The following is a 21661-nucleotide window of genomic DNA, read 5'->3' as shown; positions in this document are numbered from 1 at the left end:
CATTTATCATGCAAAAATTCATAGCTCGTAGCTTGAAAGACTCATTTTGATATAAATTACACTTCCACATCTATCTCCCGTATCATCAAATCTTCAATCAATGGTGCCAAGTAAATATCTATGTCATTTTCTAGTTGTTTAAGGCCTGAAATCATCAAAGACAACATGATATATTTGTGTTTCATGCACAATCATGGAGGAAGATTATAAATCACTAACATAACAGGCCTTAAGCTAAGTTGACTACTAAGGTTACCATAAGGATTCATTCCATCTATACACAGTCCAAGCCTAAGATTTCCATACTCATTGCCAAATTCAAGAAATAATTTATCAATTTCCTTCCATTTTGGAGAATCAATTGGATGCCAAAGCATGTCATCCATTTTTCTCTCATTAGCATGCCATCTCAAGTTCTTTACCTTATTTAAATTAGCTAACAAACGTTTAAACCTTAATATTATAGGAAGATACCACAACACCTTTATTGGAGGCCTCTTAGTAATGGAATCATCACTACCATCCATCTCTTTTGCTTTGTAGCATGATGCCTTACAGACCAAATGTGCATCTAATACTTCAAAATCAATTCTATAAAATATATAGTCATTGGGGCAAACATGTATATTTTTATACCCTAAATCCATTGGACACAATATTTTTTTGCCTCATAGTAACTATTGGGAAGTGTGTTACCTTTTGGAAGTATCTCTTTCAATAATCTAAGCAACTTTGTGAAACTCTTATTACTCCACCCATATCTTGCTTTCAAGTTAAACAACTTCAACACCACTTTTAGTCCTGTATATTTTGTGCACCCTTGATACAAAGGAATTTCTAAATCATTGCACAAGCTATCATATTTGTGCACCTTCTCAAGAGCTTCAATGCCAATATCATATAACATATTCTCTATTTGATCACCAAAATAATCCATATCATCATCTACATCTTGTGGCACACTACATTTTCTAGATTCACAATGCAATACCTATTATGTATATGCTTTATAGAACCCAAAATAAATTAAGTGATCATTAATCTCAATAGGACTTCGTCACAACCCATTCAAATATTTAACACAAGGACAATAGAACAATCCTTTATCATTAGGAGCATTATTCTTTGCAAATTCCAAAAATTAATCTCCCCTCTATTGTATTTGTCACTTGTCCGCAAAGCATCTATCCAACTACAATTTATCATTACTCAATTAAAATATTAACCAATAATTTATGATTTGAAATTTTAAAAAATTTGATAGCATAATGACTTATAAATTGAGATTTCTTGAGCACTAAACCCTCCAATTGAGCCTATTGATTTCCAATAAGTCACCAATTTCAACCAATTTCAATCAATTAAATGCAATGCATGATATTATCTACTAATAAAATATAATTAACCACACAATTAACAAATAATAATAATGTTTCAACCAAATAATTTACATTTTACAATTTAAAAAAATTAATTGCATAACAACTTAATAAATAAAGATTCTCCAAGATTCAATACAAAATTTAAACTAATTAAACTCAAGGCATGATAGATTATAATTAAATTTAACAAAATTACAATTAAAAAATATGCATAATTATAATTAGAAAAAATAAAAATTAAGTTTCAAAATCCAAACAAAAAATTTCAAGCAAGAGATGAAAAATAAGCTAAAAAAATAAAATAAATTGCAAAAAAAAATAAATTGCAAAAAATGATAAATTGCAAAAATAAAATAATAATAAATTGCAAAAAAATAGGGGGAAAAACTTGGAGGTGGTGCCGAAATGTGCTGGGGGAATGGGGAGGTGGAGGAGACAATAACTTATAGGCAATGACGGCGGACAAGGTGTGGGGAGCTGAGACGAGCTAGAGTTGGAACACGAGTTGTGTGTGGATGAGGAAAATGGACTTATGGCATGAGCTGTGAGTGGATTAGGGAGCTGGAGCTACGGCACAACTTATAGGCAGACGAGGGAGCTATAGATAGATGAGGGCGAGTAAGGGTTGAGCTAAGGGAAAATGAGTGGGAAAAAAAAAACTTTATGGTGGCAAAGAAAGAGCTTAAGGAAATTAATGGGCACTTATAGTGACAGGCACTAGTCCTACCTTTCGCCTTAAGTGTCTAATTTTAGGCATAATAAATATGCTTGAAATTAGACAATTACAATGACAAGTGCCTGTTGCCACAAGTGTATACAATTTTAAGGATATTTAATATGCCTGAAATCAGACACCTTAAACACACACACACACACATACATATTAAAATATTTAGAAAAGTAAAAATAATATTAATTTTAGTAATAATTTAAATTTAATATGTCTGAATTTAGACATATTTAATGTCAAAATTCAGACATATTTAAAATTTAAATAATTAAAAATTTTGAATAATAATTTTAATTATTTATTAATTAATTTTTTTTGGCATAGAATTCAGGCATATTTAATATGCTTGAATTAAGAAGCCTATGGTGATAGGGGTTAAGCACACCTATCACTATAAGTGCTAATTTTATGCATATTAAATATGCCTGAAATCGAACACACTTATGGTAACAGGTATGATTGGCGCTTGTTGCCATAAGTGTCTATTTTAAGCATATTTAATATGCCTAAAATAAGACACATTAAACATATATATATATATATATATATATTAAAATATTTATAAAAATTAAAATAATATTAATTTTAATAATAATTTAATATGTAAATTTGTCTAAATTCAAACATATTTAAAATTTAAATACTTAAAAATTTTGAATAATAATTTTAATTATTAATTAATTAATTTTTTTCCATGGAATTCAGGCATATTTAGTGTGCATGAATTAAGAAGCCTACGACAATAGGCGGTAAATATGCCTGTCCCCATAAGTGTTGATTTTAGGCACATTAAATATGCTTGAAATTGGACACACGGTGAAAGGCGTTAAGTAAGCCTATTTTCGTAAGTTTCTAATTTTAGGCACATTTAATATGCCTAAAATCAGACACATTAAACATATATATATATATATATATTAAATATTATACAAATGAAAATAATATTAATTTAAATAATAATTTAATGACTAAATATATCTGAATTTAGATATATTTAAAATTTAATTAATTAAAATTTTTGAATACTAATTTAGTTATTAATTAATTGAATTTTTTTGTCTAAAATTCAGGCATATTTAATATACCCAAATTCAAACACATTAATATATATATATATATATATATATTTATAAAAATAAAATAGTATTATTATTAATACTAATTTAGTGAATAAATATCTTTGAATTCAAACATATTTTTGAATTCAGACACCTTGACGTTTAAATATTTAAAAATTATTAATACTAATTTGCAATAATACTAATTTAATGAAAATTAGTATTAATGGTAATAGTAATAATGTTGCTACATTTATGGCGACAGGTCCATAAATGTTTTGACATATATTTATGGCCACACTCTTCCCATATAATTGTGGCCATAAATATGTCTATTTCATACAATGTTTCATTTCTTAATAATTTAGATTTAAAAATTAAATTAATAATTTATTTTAATTAAGTAACTTATTTAATGTCTTGTAAAATCATTTATGGCGATAGTTGGGTTGTATGTCTGTCGCCATAAACTTTAGATTTTTTATCTTTTTACATTTTTGCCACTTGAACTTATTTTACCACAATTTTTTGATAAACTATGGTGAAAAATTTGTAGTTAAGATTATATTTTGCACTAGTAGATGTTGACCATTAATTGAAAAATTCTTACCATGATTAAAGAGCAACTTTGCCTTGGAAGGTTTTTCTAAAGGAAAAATTGGTATCCTAAACTTTTGATTAGTATAATGTTTTTGGGTTATCAATGTCAAAATCGAAAGAAAAATCCAACAATCCATTATCAATGTTAAAAAAATAGTTTGTATTTCTTGATTTTGAAATGAGGTCTTTTCTGTCATTACTTGAGCAAAAAACTAACTCTACTTGAACACTCCATAAACTTTGAACACTCCTTAAGCAAAGTCTAGACTTGCCTATGAGTAAGTCCAAACACATGTCAATGAACAGGTCTCATGTAACATCTCCAAATTTGATTTGAGAGTTAATAAAATTAATTGGATAGTTTAATTATCTAATTATGATAATTGGGAGTTAATTAGGATGTTTGACGGTCATTTGGTTCTATATGGGGCTTAGAAAGGGACTTGAGGAGTAATTAGGCTACTTTGAGCCCAAAGTGATAAGCTTAATTAGGGTTTTCAAATTGAGTCATTTGTCGTGATGGAATGTGCAGTATGCCATGATAAATTTTAAAATCTAGGTTGCTCACCTACCATGGGAGATTGCTTCGCTAAAGGCACTCTTAATCACTTTCAAACTATGGGTTCTTTCTTTGAGAATACTTAAGGTGTCATATACTCTAACTCACACTCTTTTATGTGATAGCTCATATTATTTTTGCATTGGATTTCCCATGGTAACAGTCCATAAGATTATTACTGCACCAGATTTCTCATGGCGACAGTCCACCATATAGATGTTCAAATCTACTTCACCTAGGGTAAAACTCCAATCCTTACTTATGATCATGACTTTCACACAATGCGATCATGCATTCACATTCACCTATTACATTAATCAATTAAGATTAATAAAAACTAAATGAACACATATTATTCTTAAAAATACATTTCTTTCTTCTAAAAAGCCATTTTTGTTCCCACTTTACATATTTCTAAAAACAACACATAATGCATATTCATATACATACATCATTTCGTAAAAAGACTTGTAAACAATTTAACACGCTAATAAATAGACTAAATTATCTGGCTACTTCAACTCTTTTGTCACAAAAGGGTTACCTGTGGTAAAAAAAATGCTCCAACAACTTCTCTAGCTCCAAGAAGTTCTAAGAAGTTCCAATCTACAAGGTTAAGCATAATATATTAATTTTTTAACTTAAGCACCCAATAGCTTAATTCAGCTAATCTAAACTAACCATCATTGGTCCAATCAAAGTCCTAATCATCTTCAAACAACTAATTTTATAAAAATAGGGCTCCTTTAAAAATTTATAATTAATTCTAGAAAAATCATTTGGGCAAGGTCTGGGTCTCAAATTAAACTTAGAAGTCCTCTTCAATGAAAAAATAATTTTCAAGAGACTTGATGCACCAAAATAACTTACATTTTGAGAATCCCACTATTTTAGATTGAAACAACATTTTTTTTAGATTTCAAACCCAAATTTTAAAAATTCATAACTAATTATATAAAATACTTTGAGCATGATTTTGGTGTCCATGTGTTCATATTGAACTAAAATGTAAGATAAAAATATCATGTGGACAACTATGTAAACTCATACTTTCAGAATCGCAAGCAAAGTTTACATTAACTAAAGTCGCTTCCAGTAATTTCTAGATTTTTGGCTTCATTTAGGAAAATCATATTTTTTTTCTATAGTTCTTTTTTTTCATAACAAAATAGGACTCATTTTAACTCTTATAATGTCCTATAGAGTGGTTCCAAATTTTGTATCCAACATCAAATATACTATTCAGAAACCACCATGCAATACACATAACTCAAAATAGCACAGTGTTGAACTTATGCTTGTGGCTCATAGAATATCCTTTGTGTTTGAATCTAGATCATGCCTGTAACATCCCAAAATTTTAAAACTCAAATTTATTTTAAAAATAAAATAAAATATCTATAATTAAATTAAAATTAAGAATAATTTGATAGAAGTCCAGAGTTTGAGTTTTACTCAGCAAAAGTTGAGTTTTATTTTATTTTTAACTATGAAAAAATTACTAAAGTTAACCCGGGTTTTTATACTATGATAAAAAATGTTGGGCTCTTTTTTATAATTTTCTCCAAAGTGTTAGATCAGCAGTTGTAAGAGCAAAATGAACGTAAAAACATAAATGAAAAGGAAAGAAACAAATGCACGAGAGAGAGAGAGAGAGAGAAAGAAAGAAGAGAGGAGGAAGAGAGGGAGTTAGGCTTTGATCTAAGAGGCTTTACGACCATTGCGAGTTCGGCTACACGATAGGTAAACTCCCTACTTTAATCCTCTTCCTTCCCTCTTGATTTTCTTCAATTTTTAGAAGAGAAAATTTTTGGATTTTGATCCGAAAGGCTTTATTCTTTTAAGCTTTAGTTTCTTTGGATCCTAGGGAGGATGTTTTGAGTTTTTATATAGTGATCTAATATTTTGAGTGGATAATTAGATAAAAAGAGGTGTTTTAGGCACAAATTAAACCCCAAGAGGTTGGGTTTTTCTCCTTAATGGTTTAAGTCTATTGATTTAGTTATAATTTTGCTATTTGAGCCCAATAAGATTTAAATTAATGTTTGGTTTTCATTATAAGGGCTAATGGTAAAAGTTAGTGCCACCAAGTGAAGGTTTTTAATTGATTAAAAATTATATGAAGTGAAAATTAGCCTAGTGATGGCTAATAAATGGTTTTGGTGGTTAAGTGGTATTATGTGAATGGTTGGTTTAGTATATGGACCATTAGGATGGATTATGGCTCATTAACCCAAGTTGTGTGGTATGAGCTATAGTCTTCATTAATGCTATTTGTCATGATAAGTGATGTGGATCACTTATATGTTGTAAGGAATTGTTGGTAGAACTTATTGAGAAGTTAAGAAACAAGCCAAGTCTTATTTTGTACAAGAAGAAACCCTTTTGGTACCAAGAGGTTGAGGTAACAGAGGAATATATATTTTTTATTACTTTGTTTAGCTATTTTTTAATAAATATTATTAGCTATCATGCATTATATGTTTTAAAAGATTAAATGCGCTTTCTAAGGGGTTACGGGGTACTACTTAAATTATAGTGAAAATATGTTTTCTAATTGTTTAACAACAATGTTTTTATAGAAACGAGATTTGTTTGCATATATTGTAATCATAAAGAATAGAAGTTGCATTTAAGGAAGTATAACTAAGTAAGGTACCTTAGATAGGCTAAGGAACTATTTAAGAGAGATTTATAAATGTTATACTACCTTAGAGTGTTGAAGTGGTCAATACTCGGGAAAGGTAGACATGAGTAAAAGGCATGATCTCAGTGGGAGTTCACCAATGAGAAGGTATGGACTTTTGATATTCTATGGCATACTGCTAGTACTCAGTGTTGCCTTTCGTATTGTGGGCTCAATACACTAAAGTGATTAGTGTATTGAGTATTTGACACCTTTCAGTGGGGGAGGGAATCCGACATATGAAGTGTGAGGTTGAGTACCTAGGCCAAGGTAGCCCTCACATGGAGAGTAAGTTGGGCCGGCTCTGAGAGGGAGTTAGCTTCGACTGCTTAGGATTCACGTTGAAGGGACATGGGTAGTTTAGTGGATTAGATCATGCCTTAGATTATGTTTTGTGCCTGTAGAGTGATAAAACACATTTGTTACCTACTTTTATTTGTCAATTAGGACCGTTTTATTAATGATTTATCACCTTCAAGTGCACACATTGCATTAGATTTGTAATTTTGCATAAGTTTCTAGGTTTAGTGCACTAGGGGCATTTTGGTCCAAAAAATGAACTTTTGAGAAAATGTACAAGAAAAATTGACAAAGTACATTTTATGTCCAGTTGATGAGTGGTGAAATTATATTTTTAAAATTTATTTTATTTTGGAAGTAATTAAATAAAAAAGTCAACACTTTCTTAAGTGTCTTAGTTTATCCTAGTTTTTGGTTTGCCTTTATGTGAAAATTTTTTATCTAATTTTGTGTAGCCTGAAACTTAGTTAATTTGATAAATTCTCCCTTCTAATTATGAATTTAATTCTAGACATAATTAGATTTTATTATATCATATGCTATTTAATTGAATTATGTGATTTATGTGACATAGGTGGCATGTGACTTGTGCATCAATTGGGCAATTGAGGTCAACACTCCTTGAGGTCAATGGCTGATGGTTTGCATGTGAATTATGATTATTTTGAGGGATTAAATTAGCTGAAATGATGAGGATGACACATGGGAGATTAGGCACACATTGGAATCAACTACAAACCAATAGGAAGTTGCCACCTTACAAGTGTGACAAGGCTCCCATTTACATTTTAAATTTTTTTTATTAAGCTACAGCTGATGGGAAACACCAAGGAGCACGCCATTTTAAGTCCCAAATGGGATCCAACACTCATCTCATTCATCTTCCACATTCTCTCTCTCTTGTTCATAGCGTTCTTCATTTTCTCTCTTTTGTTCTTCATTTTCCAGCACCCTAACCTCCATTTTCAGCCACCAAACCTCCACAAAACTCATACCATTCTTCTCCTCTCTTCATTTTCGTTCCATCCCTTCCAGTTTCACAAGGATTGAAGCTCATTTCCATCATTCAAGAGCTATGGAGTTTGGCCTTCACAAGCAATCACTAGGGTTCTTGAAGATGAAGATTGGCTAAGTTTCTTTGTGGAATCCTAGAGAGATGAAGATGGAGGATGAGTCTTGAGCTTCAAATTGGATAAGTTCTTTTGTTTCCTATCCTTTTCTCTTTTTACTAGATGGTTAGATTCCTTAATCTAGGGTTTAATCATCTTAGCTTATAAATTCTAATTTAAATTTGATGTTGATGTAAAGAGAGAGGATTGTTTCATTTAATTTCTTCCTTGGACAGCCATGACTGAATTTTGCCACTCTTTGTTTGGCACATAATCTTGTGTTTTTCAATTAGTGAATTTCTTGTGTTAATATTGCATAATCTTGTGGTGTTAATGCTTGTGTTGTTGAATAGCTTGACATAATCTTGTGGTTGCTCAATTTATGTGTTTGACCATGGCTGTTGAGAGAGGATTTTGAGTGAATCACTTGGCTAATGTCTTCACCAATTGGTTAATTGAACTAGGGACTTTAATCTAAGACCTAGGGAGGTTAGCTAATTAGGTTAATTGGCTTTGGATAATTTTCTTAAGTAATGATAGCTTTAGTCAAGAGGAAAGGGAACCTAAACTTAGCCTAATCATGAGAAGATAATGAATCCAAAATCAACTAATCTCTAGGGTTCCATTATTGTGAAAAGGAAAGTTCATTTCACTCACTTTCACTAGCATTTTAATTACTTGCACATTAGGTAATTAGTTTAGATAATTAGCTAGGTAACTAAATTCCTACAAACTTTGGTTGATTTATTTCACTAGATAACTTTTAATTAGACTTAAAACCATTCATTGGGAGATGACCTAGGATTGGCCTTATATTGCATTAGGGTTAGCTTTAGTGTAATTTTAAGGATAAGCGACTAATTTCCTATCAAAATTTTGGCGCCGTTGCCGGGGAGTGGTTTAAGTTTAATTCTAAGGTTGTTCAGTACTTAATTTATATTTTTAGTGTTCCTGGAAAATTTTTTGAAAAATTATAAAAATTTGTGTTTTGTGTTTTGTTTAGTGTTTTTTGTGTGTTTTGAGTGTTTTTGTTCTGTTTCAGAAAAAAAGAAAAAAGAAATTAGTGCAATTTTCGTTGGTTTGGTGTAGAGTTGATGATACTCTGTTTCTAGTATCTCTGTTTGAAATCAAAAAATTAATTAGGAACGAATCTGAGGAAATTTAAACTTGAAATTTATTTCTTTGAAAGGTCTATATCTTAGCTTCATTTGAAAATTGGTTTGGTCAATTTTGGACGTGGGATGTGTACTGTGAAAATTTTACAATTTAACAAGGTCCAGAGAGCCTTTACAGAGGACTCCTAAAACCCTGTTTCAACTTTGAGTTTTCATATCTCCCTCTCTGTGTGTTTGATAGAACACATTTGTTACCCACTTTTATTTGTCAATTAGGACCATTTTATTAATAATTTATCACCTTCAAGTGCACACATTGCATTAGATTTGGAACTTTGCCTAAGTTTCTAAGATCAGTGCACTAGGGGCATTTTGGTCCAAAAAATGAACTTTTGAGAAAATGTACAAGAAAAATTGACAAAGTGCATTTTATGTCCAGTTGATGAATGGTGAAATTATATTTTTAAAATTCATTTTAGTTTGGGAGTAATTAAATAAAAAAGTCAACACTTTCTTAAGTGTCTTAGTTTGTCCTAGTTTTTGGTTTGCCTTTGTGTGAAAATTTTTATATAATTTTGTGCAGCCTGAAACTTGATTAATTTAATAAATTCTCCCTTCTAATTATGAATTTAATTCTGGACATGAATTAGATTTTATTATATCATATGCTATTTAATTGAATTATGTGATTTATGTGACATAGGTGGCATGTGACTTGTGCATCAATTGGGCAATTGAGGTCAACACTCCTTGAGGACAATGGCTGATGGTTTGCACGTGAATTATGATTATTTTGAGGGATTAGATCAGCTAAAATGATGTGGATGACACATGGGAAATTAGGCACACATTGGAATCATCTACAAACCAATAGGAAGTTGCCACCTTGCAAGTGTGACAAGGCTCCCATTTACATTTTAATTTCTTTTTCCTTATTTTAATTAAGCTTCAGCTGATGGGAGACACCAAGGAGCACGCCATTTTAAGTCCCAAATGGGATCCAACACATATCTCATTCATCTTCCACATTCTCTCTCTCTTGTTCATAGTGTTCTTCATTTTCTCTCTTTTGTTCTTCATTTTCCAGCACCCTAACCTCCATTTTCAGCCACCAAACCTCCACAAAACTCATACCATTCTTCTCCTCTCTTCATTTTCGTTCCATCCCTTCCATTTTCACAAGGATTGAAGCTCATTTCCATCATTCAAGAGCTATGGAGTTTGGCCTTCACAAGCAATCACTAGGGTTCTTGAAGATGAAGATTGGCTAAGTTTCTTTGTGGAATCCTAGAGAGATGAAGATGGAGGATGAGTCTTGAGCTTCAAATTGGCTAAGTTCTTTTGTTTCCTATCCTCTTCTCTTTTTACTAGATGGTTAGATTCCTTAATCTAGGGTCTAATCATCTTAGCTTATAAATTCTAATTTGAATTTGATGTTGATGTAAAGAGAGAGGATTGTTTCATTTAATTTCTTCCTTGGACAGCCATGACTGAATTTTGCCACTCTTTGTTTGGCACATAATCTTGTGTTTTTCAATTAGTGAATTTCTTGTGTTAATATTGCATAATCTTGTGGTGTTAATGCTTGTGTTGTTGAGTAGCTTGACATAATCTTGTGGTTGCTCAATTTATGTGTTTGACCATGGCTGTTGAGAGAGGATTTTGAATGAATCACTTGGCTAATGTCTTCACCAATTGGTTAATTGAACTAGGGACTTTAATCTAAGACCTAGGGAGGTTAGCTAATTAGGTTAATTGGCTTAGGATAATTTTCTTAAGTCATGACAGCTTTAGTCAAGAGGAAAGGGAAGCTAAACTTAGCCTAATCATGAGAAGATAATGAGTCCAAAATCAACTAATCTCTAGGGTTCCATTATTGTAAAAAGGGAAGTTCATTTCACTCACTTTCACTAGCATTTTAATTACTTGCATATTAGGTAATTAGTTTAGATAATTAGCTAGATAACTAAATTCCTACAAACTTTGGTTGATTTATTTCACTAGATAACTTTCAATTAGACTTAAAACCATTCCTTGGGAGATGACCTAGGGTTGGCCCTATATTGCATTAGGGTTAGCTTTAGTGTAATTTTGAGGATAAGCGACTAATTTCCTATCAAAATTTTGGCGCCGTTGCCGGGGAATGGTTTAAGTTTAATTCTAAGGTTGTTTAGTATTTAATTTATATTTTTAGTGTTCCTGAAAATTTTTTTGAAAAATTATAAAAATTTGTGTTTTGTGTTTTGTTTAGTGTTTTTTGTGTGTTTTGAGTGTTTTTATTCTGTTTTGAAAAAGAAAAAAAAATTAATGCAATTTTCGTTGGTTTGGTGTAGAGCTGAAAATACTCTGTTTCTAGTGTCTCTGTCTGAAATTGAAAAATTAACTGGGAATGAGTCTGAGGGAATTTGAACTTGAAATTTATTTCATTGAAAGCTCTATATCCTAGCTTCACTTTAAAATTGGTTTGGTCAATTTTGGACGTGGGAAGTGTCCTGTGGAAATTTTACAATCTAACAAGGTCCAGGGAGCCATTACAGAGGATTTCCAAAACCCTGTTTCAATTTTGAGTTAGCATATCTTCCTCTTTGTGCGTTCAAATTGATTGATTCCAGTTTCATTTTTCTTATCGCTGTCTTATCTTTGTTTCTTGTGTTTAGGATTTTCTTCAATTTTTCCATTTTCCTATTTGAAAGTTTGTTAGAAGCTCTGAAGGTCTTCTGGACGAAATCCTGTTTCTCCAGACTTGAGGACCAACTTGTGAAAAATTCTGGGAACGATTGGGCAGGATTTTTAATCTAAAAGTTTTATATAATTTTCCTGTATATATCTTGTGTTTCTCATAAAAGTTTCAGGGGAATTTATCATGTGGATTTGCTGATAGAAAATTCACAAGTTCACTGTCTCCAGAGAGCCTACTGTGCGAATTCCAGAATTGCCAAAGCTTCTTGATTGAGCATTTCTAACTCTCTTTCTACTTGTTTGGTGTTATTTTTTTTTCATTTTGTTGCTATTGAGTTTAATAAAAAAAATAAAAAAAAAATTATTTCTCTTGCTTTTGTGTGTTTTGAATTGTTTCATGTTGATTTGCATTTTAGTTTAGCTTGTTCTTTGTTCTTAATTTTCTTGAGCTTGATTAGTGCATGACCCGAAGAAAACATACCTCTTTTGTTGAATTAGATCCAGAAATTGAAAGGACTATTTCTAGATTGAGAAGATCACAACCTATTCTTGATTCTCATTTGGTTTGTAATTCAACAATGGAAGGTATCTTAGGACATGAGCATGTGCATAATGAGGGCCATGGGAATGGGAATGAGAATTTGCATGATGATGGCCATGTTAATAATGAATTTGAAGGCTTGCATAACCCTAGAGAGGAGAGGAGCATTAGGCAATTAACTCAACCTAATTGGCATGATAATCCTTATGGCTTATATGTTCCTCCTACTAATGTTCAATTTGAAATTAAATCCTCCTTGATTAATGCATTGCCTAAATTTCATGGGTTACCAGGAGAGGATTGTCATAGGTTTTTGCATACTTTCCTATTGGTTTGTGATACTATGAAGCCTATGCATGTAAATGTTGATGATGTTCAAGCTAAGGCTTTTGTATTTTCTCTTGAAGGTTTAGCAAAGGAATGGTATTTCAACTACCCTTCTTATGTGAAAGTGAGCACATGGGCGAGCTAAGAAGACTCTTCTTAGATAAATTCTTTCCAAATTCCAAGGTCACCAATTTGAGAAAGCAAATCTATGGGGTCCAACAAGGAGAGGATGAGAGTCTCTATGAGTATTGGACTAGATTCCAAGGCCTTTTGGCTAAATGCCCACACCATCAAATTTCTAGTGAGAATTTAGTCCAATATTTCTATGAGGGCTTGATTCCAAGAGACAAAGTTAACATTGATGCCGCTAGTGGTGGATGCTTGATTGACCTCACTTCCTTAAAGGCTTGGGAACTAATTGACAAGATGGCTTCAAGTGGTGCTCAATACTCTACAAGGGAAAAGAGAAATGTGAATATGGTAGGTTCCTCAGTTCTTAATGATTCATATGTGGACTTGCTAGCTGCCAAGATTGGGAGAATGTTGGCTCCACAAATATCTCAAGTGAGCAATGTAAGTACTTCTCAAGCACTTGTCCCTTATTCTTGTACTTTTTGTGACTCACCTATGCATGTAGAAAGCAATTGTCCTATTAAGTTTGAACAAGTAAATGCTATCTACAATGGAAAACAATCCTATGGTGGGAGGCAAGGGCAAGGAGCTTATTCTAATACTTACAACCCTTCATGGAGAGACCATCCTAATTTCTCCTATTCAAATCCAAATGTGGCTTTACAAGACAATCAACAAAGAGGATCCTATCAAAACACCTTTGGCCGTGACCCTCCACCTCATTTGTCTCAAGGTAGCTCTTCTCAAAGCTACAATCCAAGTGGTAATTCTCTTACACCTTCTTCTAATTCTTATAGTGATAGGAGGCTTGTTCCAATTGAGAGTTCTTCTAATTCGAACTCTTCTAATGATGTGAATGTGTTACGTAAGCAGTTGATTGAAATGAACTCTTTGTATAAAAACATGTATGATGGCTTAGGGAACAAGGTAGAGAGTATGGGTAACAAGTGTGAGAACATGAACTCTAAAATTGATGCCCTTACTTCTCAAATGAATATGCTTGCTAACCAATTAAGTGCAGCCAATGCTCAAGCCTCTACATTACCATCCAACACCGTTGCTAATCCTAAAGCTAATCTTAATGCTATCACATTGAGGAGTGGCAAGGAGTTGGGAGAAAGAGTACAAGAAGACAAAAGACAAGGGAAGGCCGAGAAGCCCTCTTTAAATTCTTCAATTGATGTTAATGTTTCTAGTTCTTCTTTTGCTCCTAATGATGCATCTTTTTGTAGAGATGATGAGGATGAAAACATTGAGGAGATCATATGTGAGCAACCACCATCTAAGGTGGAAAAGGGGACTATGGCCGAGTTGTTTAGTAAGGAAAAAGAGGGAGAGGCCGAGCAAAGTGAAACAAGAAAGGAGAGTTCAAGGAAGGAAGAAGGAAAGCAAAGTCAAGAGATTATGAAGAAGCTTCCTTTTCCACAAGCACAAGTGGTCCCTAAGCAAGTAAAGGGACAATTTGATCAAGAGGTATATGATTTCTTCCACAAGATTCATGTTAATGTACCCTTGATGGATGTAGTTAAGAACTTTCCTAAGTATGCCAAATTTTTGAAAGATTGTTGTACAAATAAAAGAAAATTTAGGCCTAATGCAAGGGTACAATTACCCTCATCTGTGAGTGCTATCATGAAGCCTCAACTCCCTATAAAATGTGAGGACCCCGGTTCCTTCACAATTCCATGCAAGATTGGCAACACACATTTTTCTCATGCATTGATAGACTTAGGTGCAGCCATTAATGTTATGCCTCTTTCAATTTATCATGCCTTGAGTCTTGATTGCATGCATAAGACACCTATGATATGCCAATTAGCGGATAGAAGTGTTAGAAGACCACATGGAGTAGTAGAAGACTTGTTGGTTTGTGTTAAAGGTCTATTATTTCCTGTGGATTTCTATGTGCTTGATATGTCAAAAGAAGGGAGTGGGGATGATATTTTGATTTTAGGAAGGCCATTTATGAGGACTGCCCGTACATTGATTGACATGGAAAAAGGTAGTTTGATTTTGAAATGTGGAGAGGATCATGTTATTTTTAATATATATGAAGCAATGAAACATCCTTTTGAGGATTATTCTTTGTTAGGTGTAAGTTCCATTGAGTTATTGCTTCATGATGCTTGTGAGTCTCACATGCTTGATTCTTTCTCACATGTTGATGATGATTTGTCTCTTGTTACTACTACATGTATTGATGGATGTAGTTGTCCTATTTGTTTAGAGATTGATGCATGCTTGAATGATGCAACTACTTCTTCTCATGATTTGTTTAAAATATCTCCTATGCTTGATCTTGAAATGCTTGAGAAGGGTATATCTTCTTGTGTTGTAGGTACTAAAGCCATTAAGGCCGAATCTATGAGTTTTTCTCCACTCGAGCTTGATGTTCTTAGGATTCCCAAGCTATTGGAGGAAAATTCTACACTTTCACATGTCGAGGCCGTGGCTCAAGTCCAAGCACTTGAGGACAAGTTGCAAGAAAAGGGGGAGGCTGTAAAGAAAGAAGAGGAGAAATCAAAAACAAGTGAGAAGCCTAAAAGACAAGATAGTACCATGGAATATTCCACCAAATTAGACTTGAAGAAGCTCATTCCCTCTTGTGTAGAGCCACCTACCTTGGAGTTGAAGCCTTTACCATCCAATCTCAAGTATGCATATCTCATTGAGAATGAGAAGCTTCCGGTAATAATTTCTAACTCTTTATCTCTTGAGGAAGAAAATGCATTACTTGATGTGTTGAGAAAGAACATACATGCTATTGGTTGGACTTTGGCTGACATTCCTGGTATTGACCCTATTGTGTGCACACATAAAATTTTTCTTGAGGACAATGCTAAGCCCATTAGGCAACCACAAAGGAGACTTAACCCATTGATTTTAGATGTGGTAAAGAAAGAGGTTGTTAAGCTACTTAGTGCTGGGATCATCTATCCTATAGCTGACAGTGAGTGGGTGTCTCCAACCCAAGTTGTACCTAAGAAAGGGGGGATTACTGTGGTAAAAAATGAGAAAGGAGAGCTTGTTCCAACTAGAGTTCAAAATGCTTGGAGAGTGTGCATAGACTATAGGAAGCTCAATAATGTGACTAGGAAGGACCATTTTCCTTTGCCTTTTATTGATCAAATGCTTGAGAGATTGGCTTCCAAGTCCCATTATTGCTTCCTAGATGGGTTTAGTGGGTATTTTCAGATTCCTATAGCTCCTAGTGACCAAGATAAGACTACCTTTACATGCCCCTTTGGTACATTTGCCTATAGGAGGATGCCTTTTGGTCTTTGCAATGCACCTGGTACTTTTCAAAGATGCATGATGTCCATATTTTGTGATTTTATTGAACATTGCATGGAAGTCTTTATGGATGATTTTACTGTGTATGGTGAGTCCTTTGATTCATGCTTGCATTCTTTAGATAAAGTGCTTGGTAGGTGCATTGAAAAGAAGCTTGTGCTTAACTTTGAAAAATGCCATTTCATGGTAGATAAAGGAATTGTTTTAGGCCATTTGATTTCTTCCAATGGCATAGAGGTGGATAAGGCCAAAGTAGATGTGATTGCTTCTTTGCCATATCCTGTTTGTTTGAAAGATTTGAGATCATTTTTGGGACATGCAGGCTTTTATAGGAGATTTATAAAGGGGTTTAGTGAAATTGCTTTGCCTATGTCTAAACTCTTACAAAAAGATGTTGATTTTGTTTTTGATGATGCTTGCAAAAGGAGTTTTGACACTTTGAAAAGCATGCTCATTTCCCCTCCCATTCTTAAAGCCCCAAATTGGTCTTTACCTTTTGAGTTGTCATGTGATGCTTCTAATTTTGCTGTGGGAGCTATGCTTGGTCAAAGAGAGGGCAAGTTATCATATGTGATTGCTTATGCATCTAGGACCCTAGATTCAGCTCAGGTTAATTACACCACAACTGAGAAAGAGTTGTTTGCTATTGTTTTTGCACTTGATAAATTTAGATCATATCTTCTTAACTCTAAAGTTGTTGTGTACACTGACCATGCTGCTGTGAGGTACTTGTTTAAGAAGACAGATTCTAAGCCTCGCTTGATTCGATGGGTGATCTTAATGCAAGAATTTGATGTGGAGATAAGGGATAGGAGTGGTTCTACCAATCAAGTAGCGGATCATTTGTCTAGACTACCTCATTTAAAAGCTACTATGGTAAACTCTAACCCTACTATTCCTTGTGATTCATTTCCTGATGAGGCATTGTGTGCCATTTCATCTAAGCCTCCATGGTATGCCTCTTTTGCTAACTATATTGAGTGTAGAGTCTTGCCTCCTTGTGCTTCACGTTTTGCCATTGAAAAATTGAAAAGAGAGTCTAGATTTTACATTTGGGAACCACCTTTGATGTGGAAGATTTGTAGTGATAAAGTGATTAGGAGGTGTGTTGATGATGTTGATGTGCCTTCTGTTCTTGAATTTTGTCACTCTCATGCATGTGGTGGTCATTTTAGCTCAAATAAGACAGCTAGGAAGGTTTTAGATTGTGGATTGTATTGGCCTAGCTTGTTTAAAGACTCTTATGAATTTTGTAAAGCATGCTTGAAATGTCAAAAGGTTAGTAGTTGGGGTAAGAGACATGAAATGCCTCAACAACCCATTTTATTTTGTGAGATTTTTGATGTTTGGGGCATTGACTTCATGGGTCCCTTTCCACCATCCTTTAGTTTTGAGTACATATTACTTGGTGTTGATTATGTTTCAAAGTGGATTGAAGCCATTCCTACTAGAACTTGTGATGCTAAGATTGTTTTGAAGTTTCTCAAATCTAATATTTTTTGTAGGTATGGAGTTCCTAAGGCCTTGGTAAGTGACCAAGGATCCCACTTTTGCAATAAGATGATGAAGGCTCTCTTGGCTAAATATGGGGTGCATCACAAAATCTCTACACCATATCATCCCCAAACTAATGGCCAAGCCGAAGTATCAAATAGAGAAGTCAAGAAAATCCTAACCAAGGTGGTGAACACAAATAGGAAGGATTGGTCTTTACACTTGGAGGATGCTTTGTGGGCTTATCGGACCGCTTATAAGACTCCCATTGGCATGTCTCCTTTTCGATTGGTGTATGGAAAGGCTTGCCACCTCCCTGTGGAGATAGAGCATAGGGCCTATTGGGCCATCAAGAAACTAAACTTGGATTTCCATCTTTCGGCTAAGGAGAGATTTCTTCAAATGCAAGAACTTGAGGAGCTTAGGTTGGATGCCTATGAGTCTTCTAGAATCTATAAGGAGAAAACAAGGATCCTTCATGACAAGCTAATCTTGAGGAAAAAGTTCCAAGAAGGAGATCAAGTCCTCTTGTTCCAAACAAGGTTTATTCATAAGCATGCCAAGTTGAAGTCTAAGTGGGAGGGACCATATCTAGTGACCAAGGTGTTTCCCTATGGGGTTTTGCAACTCTTGAATAAAGCCACGGGTTCCACTATGCAAATCAATGGTCACCTATGCAAGCTCTACAAAGATGCCAAATCACTTCAAAAGGAGGAGGACTTCTCTCAACATGTTTTTGAACCACCATGATAAGGTTGTATCTCTCTAACCTTGAGCTTTTACCTTCCTTTAATTGATATATTTAATGATAGGTATAGTTCAAGTGTGGGGGAGATGAACCTAGTAGGAAAATTAGAGTTTATTTGCTTTATTTGACTTCTTTTTTTTGTGTTTTAGTTTGAAAAAAAAAATATCTGCACCACACTTTTGTTATGCATTCATTATTGATCTCACCTTATTTTATCACTAGTCTATACATACATTGAGGACAATGCATGATTTAAGTGTGGGGGAGAGAAATAAACATTTTGTTTTGTTTGTTTGGTTTTGTTTGGTTTTGCAAAAAAAAAAATTCAAAAAAAAAAATTTCTTTGTTTTGTTTTGTTTGAGGTTACTTAATTACCTAGCTCTTGAATGGATATTTTGATTCTTGAGATGTGGTAATTTTTAGGATTGAATAGGTGTGAAGTGAACATTCTTTTACCTTGAATTAATGGATTAGAGTGGCATATTACCCATTCATGGAAGAGGCTAAACACTCATGTGTGATTAATTCCTTAGTGATGTTACCCTCTAGAATTTGTTTCACTTCTTAATTAAGACCATATATCTTGCACTTGTTTGATAGGAGATGAGAGATGGCATTCATAAAAAATAGCCAAGAGCCAAATAGCCAACCTATTATTATTATTATCCTTTGTTAGCCACTTTGAGCCTTTGGTTTGATTCTTAAAAAAAAAATATTCACCCTATTTTTCCCCAAGGAATGCATGTTACACTTTTATATGTCTTTTTAATATTCATTGCATGTCCTAGATCAAATGAGTGGATGCCTATTATCATTTCTCTATCCATTACTTCCATTGTTTTCAAAGAGTTAGGGGCAACCAAAAAAAAACACAAAGATAGATTTGAAAAAAAAAAATTAGTCAAAAAGAAAAGAAATAAAGTTGCTAGAAAAAGAAAAAAAAGAAGAAGAAAAAAAAAAAAGAAAGAAAAAAAATAAAAATAAAAATAAAAAGTTGCCTAGCTCATCCATTCCATTTGTTTTATTATTTCTTATCATTTCTTTCCATCCTCATTGTGTTAAGGTGTTCACTCAATTGAGTTAGGTTATGCTTTGCATATTAAGGGGATATATCTTGATTTAGCATTATTTTGATGCTAACCCTATTTTTTTTTATATACATGCATTTCTTAGACATCCTTTCATTACCTATATCACAACCTAATAAAGTCCATTTGATTCTTGATTGCAAGTGCTATTTAGTGATGGAGATGTAGAAGGGTTACAAATTCATAGTAGGGTTTATCCTAAGAAATTTTGAGTGAAATTTAATACCTTATACACTTTGAGTGATGAGAGCAAACACTTAACCTAGAGAGGCTTACTCTTTGACATTGATTCTTGGTAAGGGTTTGTTTGTGATGTGCATAATTCTTTCGTAATTATTGCCACATTGATTGATAATTTGTAGAAGTTCATGAGCTAGTATTTTAGTGACTTGAAACAATGTTTTTTCTTATTTCTTTGTCTTATAGTTTCTTTTGGGACCTTTTTCACTTGATTTTGCCCGGAGTGCAAAAGCTAAGTGTGGGGGAATTGATAGAACACATTTGTTACCCACTTTTATTTGTCAATTAGGACCATTTTATTAATGATTTATCACCTTCAAGTGCACACATTGCATTAGATTTGGAACTTTGCCTAAGTTTCTAAGATCAGTGCACTAGGGGCATTTTGGTCCAAAAAATGAACTTTTGAGAAAATGTACAAGAAAAATTGACAAAGTGCATTTTATGTCCAGTTGATGAATGGTGAAATTATATTTTTAAAATTCATTTTAGTTTGGGAGTAATTAAATAAAAAAGTCAACACTTTCTTAAGTGTCTTAGTTTGTCCTAGTTTTTGGTTTGCCTTTGTGTGAAAATTTTTATATAATTTGTGCAGCCTGAAACTTGGTTAATTTAATAAATTCTCCCTTCTAATTATGAATTTAATTCTGGACATGAATTAGATTTTATTATATCATATGCTATTTAATTGAATTATGTGATTTATGTGACATAGGTGGCATGTGACTTGTGCATCAATTGGGCAATTGAGGTCAACACTCCTTGAGGACAATGGCTGATGGTTTGCACGTGAATTATGATTATTTTGAGGGATTAGATCAGCTAAAATGATGTGGATGACACATGGGAAATTAGGCACACGGAACACATTGGAATCATCTACAAACCAATAGGAAGTTGCCACCTTGCAAGTGTGACAAGGCTCCCATTTACATTTTAATTTCTTTTTCCTTATTTTAATTAAGCTTCAGCTGATGGGAGACACCAAGGAGCACGCCATTTTAAGTCCCAAATGGGATCCAACACATATCTCATTCATCTTCCACATTCTCTCTCTCTTGTTCATAGTGTTCTTCATTTTCTCTCTTTTGTTCTTCATTTTCCAGCACCCTAACCTCCATTTTCAGCCACCAAACCTCCACAAAACTCATACCATTCTTCTCCTCTCTTCATTTTCGTTCCATCCCTTCCATTTTCACAAGGATTGAAGCTCATTTCCATCATTCAAGAGCTATGGAGTTTGGCCTTCACAAGCAATCACTAGGGTTCTTGAAGATGAAGATTGGCTAAGTTTCTTTGTGGAATCCTAGAGAGATGAAGATGGAGGATGAGTCTTGAGCTTCAAATTGGCTAAGTTCTTTTGTTTCCTATCCTCTTCTCTTTTTACTAGATGGTTAGATTCCTTAATCTAGGGTTTAATCATCTTAGCTTATAAATTCTAATTTGATTTGATGTTGATGTAAAGAGAGAGGATTGTTTTTTTTTCATTTTATTTTTCTTTCTTGGACAGCCATGAACTGAATTTTGCCCACTTCTGTTGTTTGGCACATAATCTTGTGTTTTTCAATTAGTGAAATTT

At 33.3% G+C, this 21661-nt stretch overlaps 1 protein-coding gene and 1 non-coding gene across 2 annotated transcripts in view; one reads left to right on the top strand and one right to left on the bottom strand.

Annotated features, from left to right (window-relative positions):
• LOC129318453 (uncharacterized) overlaps positions 1-21661 on the top strand; it is a gene marked incomplete at its 3' end in the record, with an annotated part of 39328 nt that overhangs the window by 10373 nt on the left and 7294 nt on the right. The window contains exon 2 of the mRNA XM_054963259.1: positions 16117-16866. Coding sequence (XP_054819234.1) covers positions 16117-16866 — 750 coding nt within the window. The remainder of the gene's footprint in view (positions 1-16116; positions 16867-21661) is intronic.
• On the bottom strand, positions 13276-13382 carry LOC129296700 (small nucleolar RNA R71). The gene has a single exon (XR_008589875.1). It is a non-coding gene; the product is annotated as a small nucleolar RNA R71 (small nucleolar RNA).

The sequence above is a fragment of the Prosopis cineraria genome, unplaced genomic scaffold (assembly GCF_029017545.1).
Source record: "Prosopis cineraria cultivar Desert tree isolate PC_DT_omini unplaced genomic scaffold, ASM2901754v1 PC1, whole genome shotgun sequence".
Classification (NCBI taxonomy): domain Eukaryota; kingdom Viridiplantae; phylum Streptophyta; class Magnoliopsida; order Fabales; family Fabaceae; genus Prosopis; species Prosopis cineraria.
This window is presented reverse-complemented; position numbering and strand designations above follow the sequence as displayed.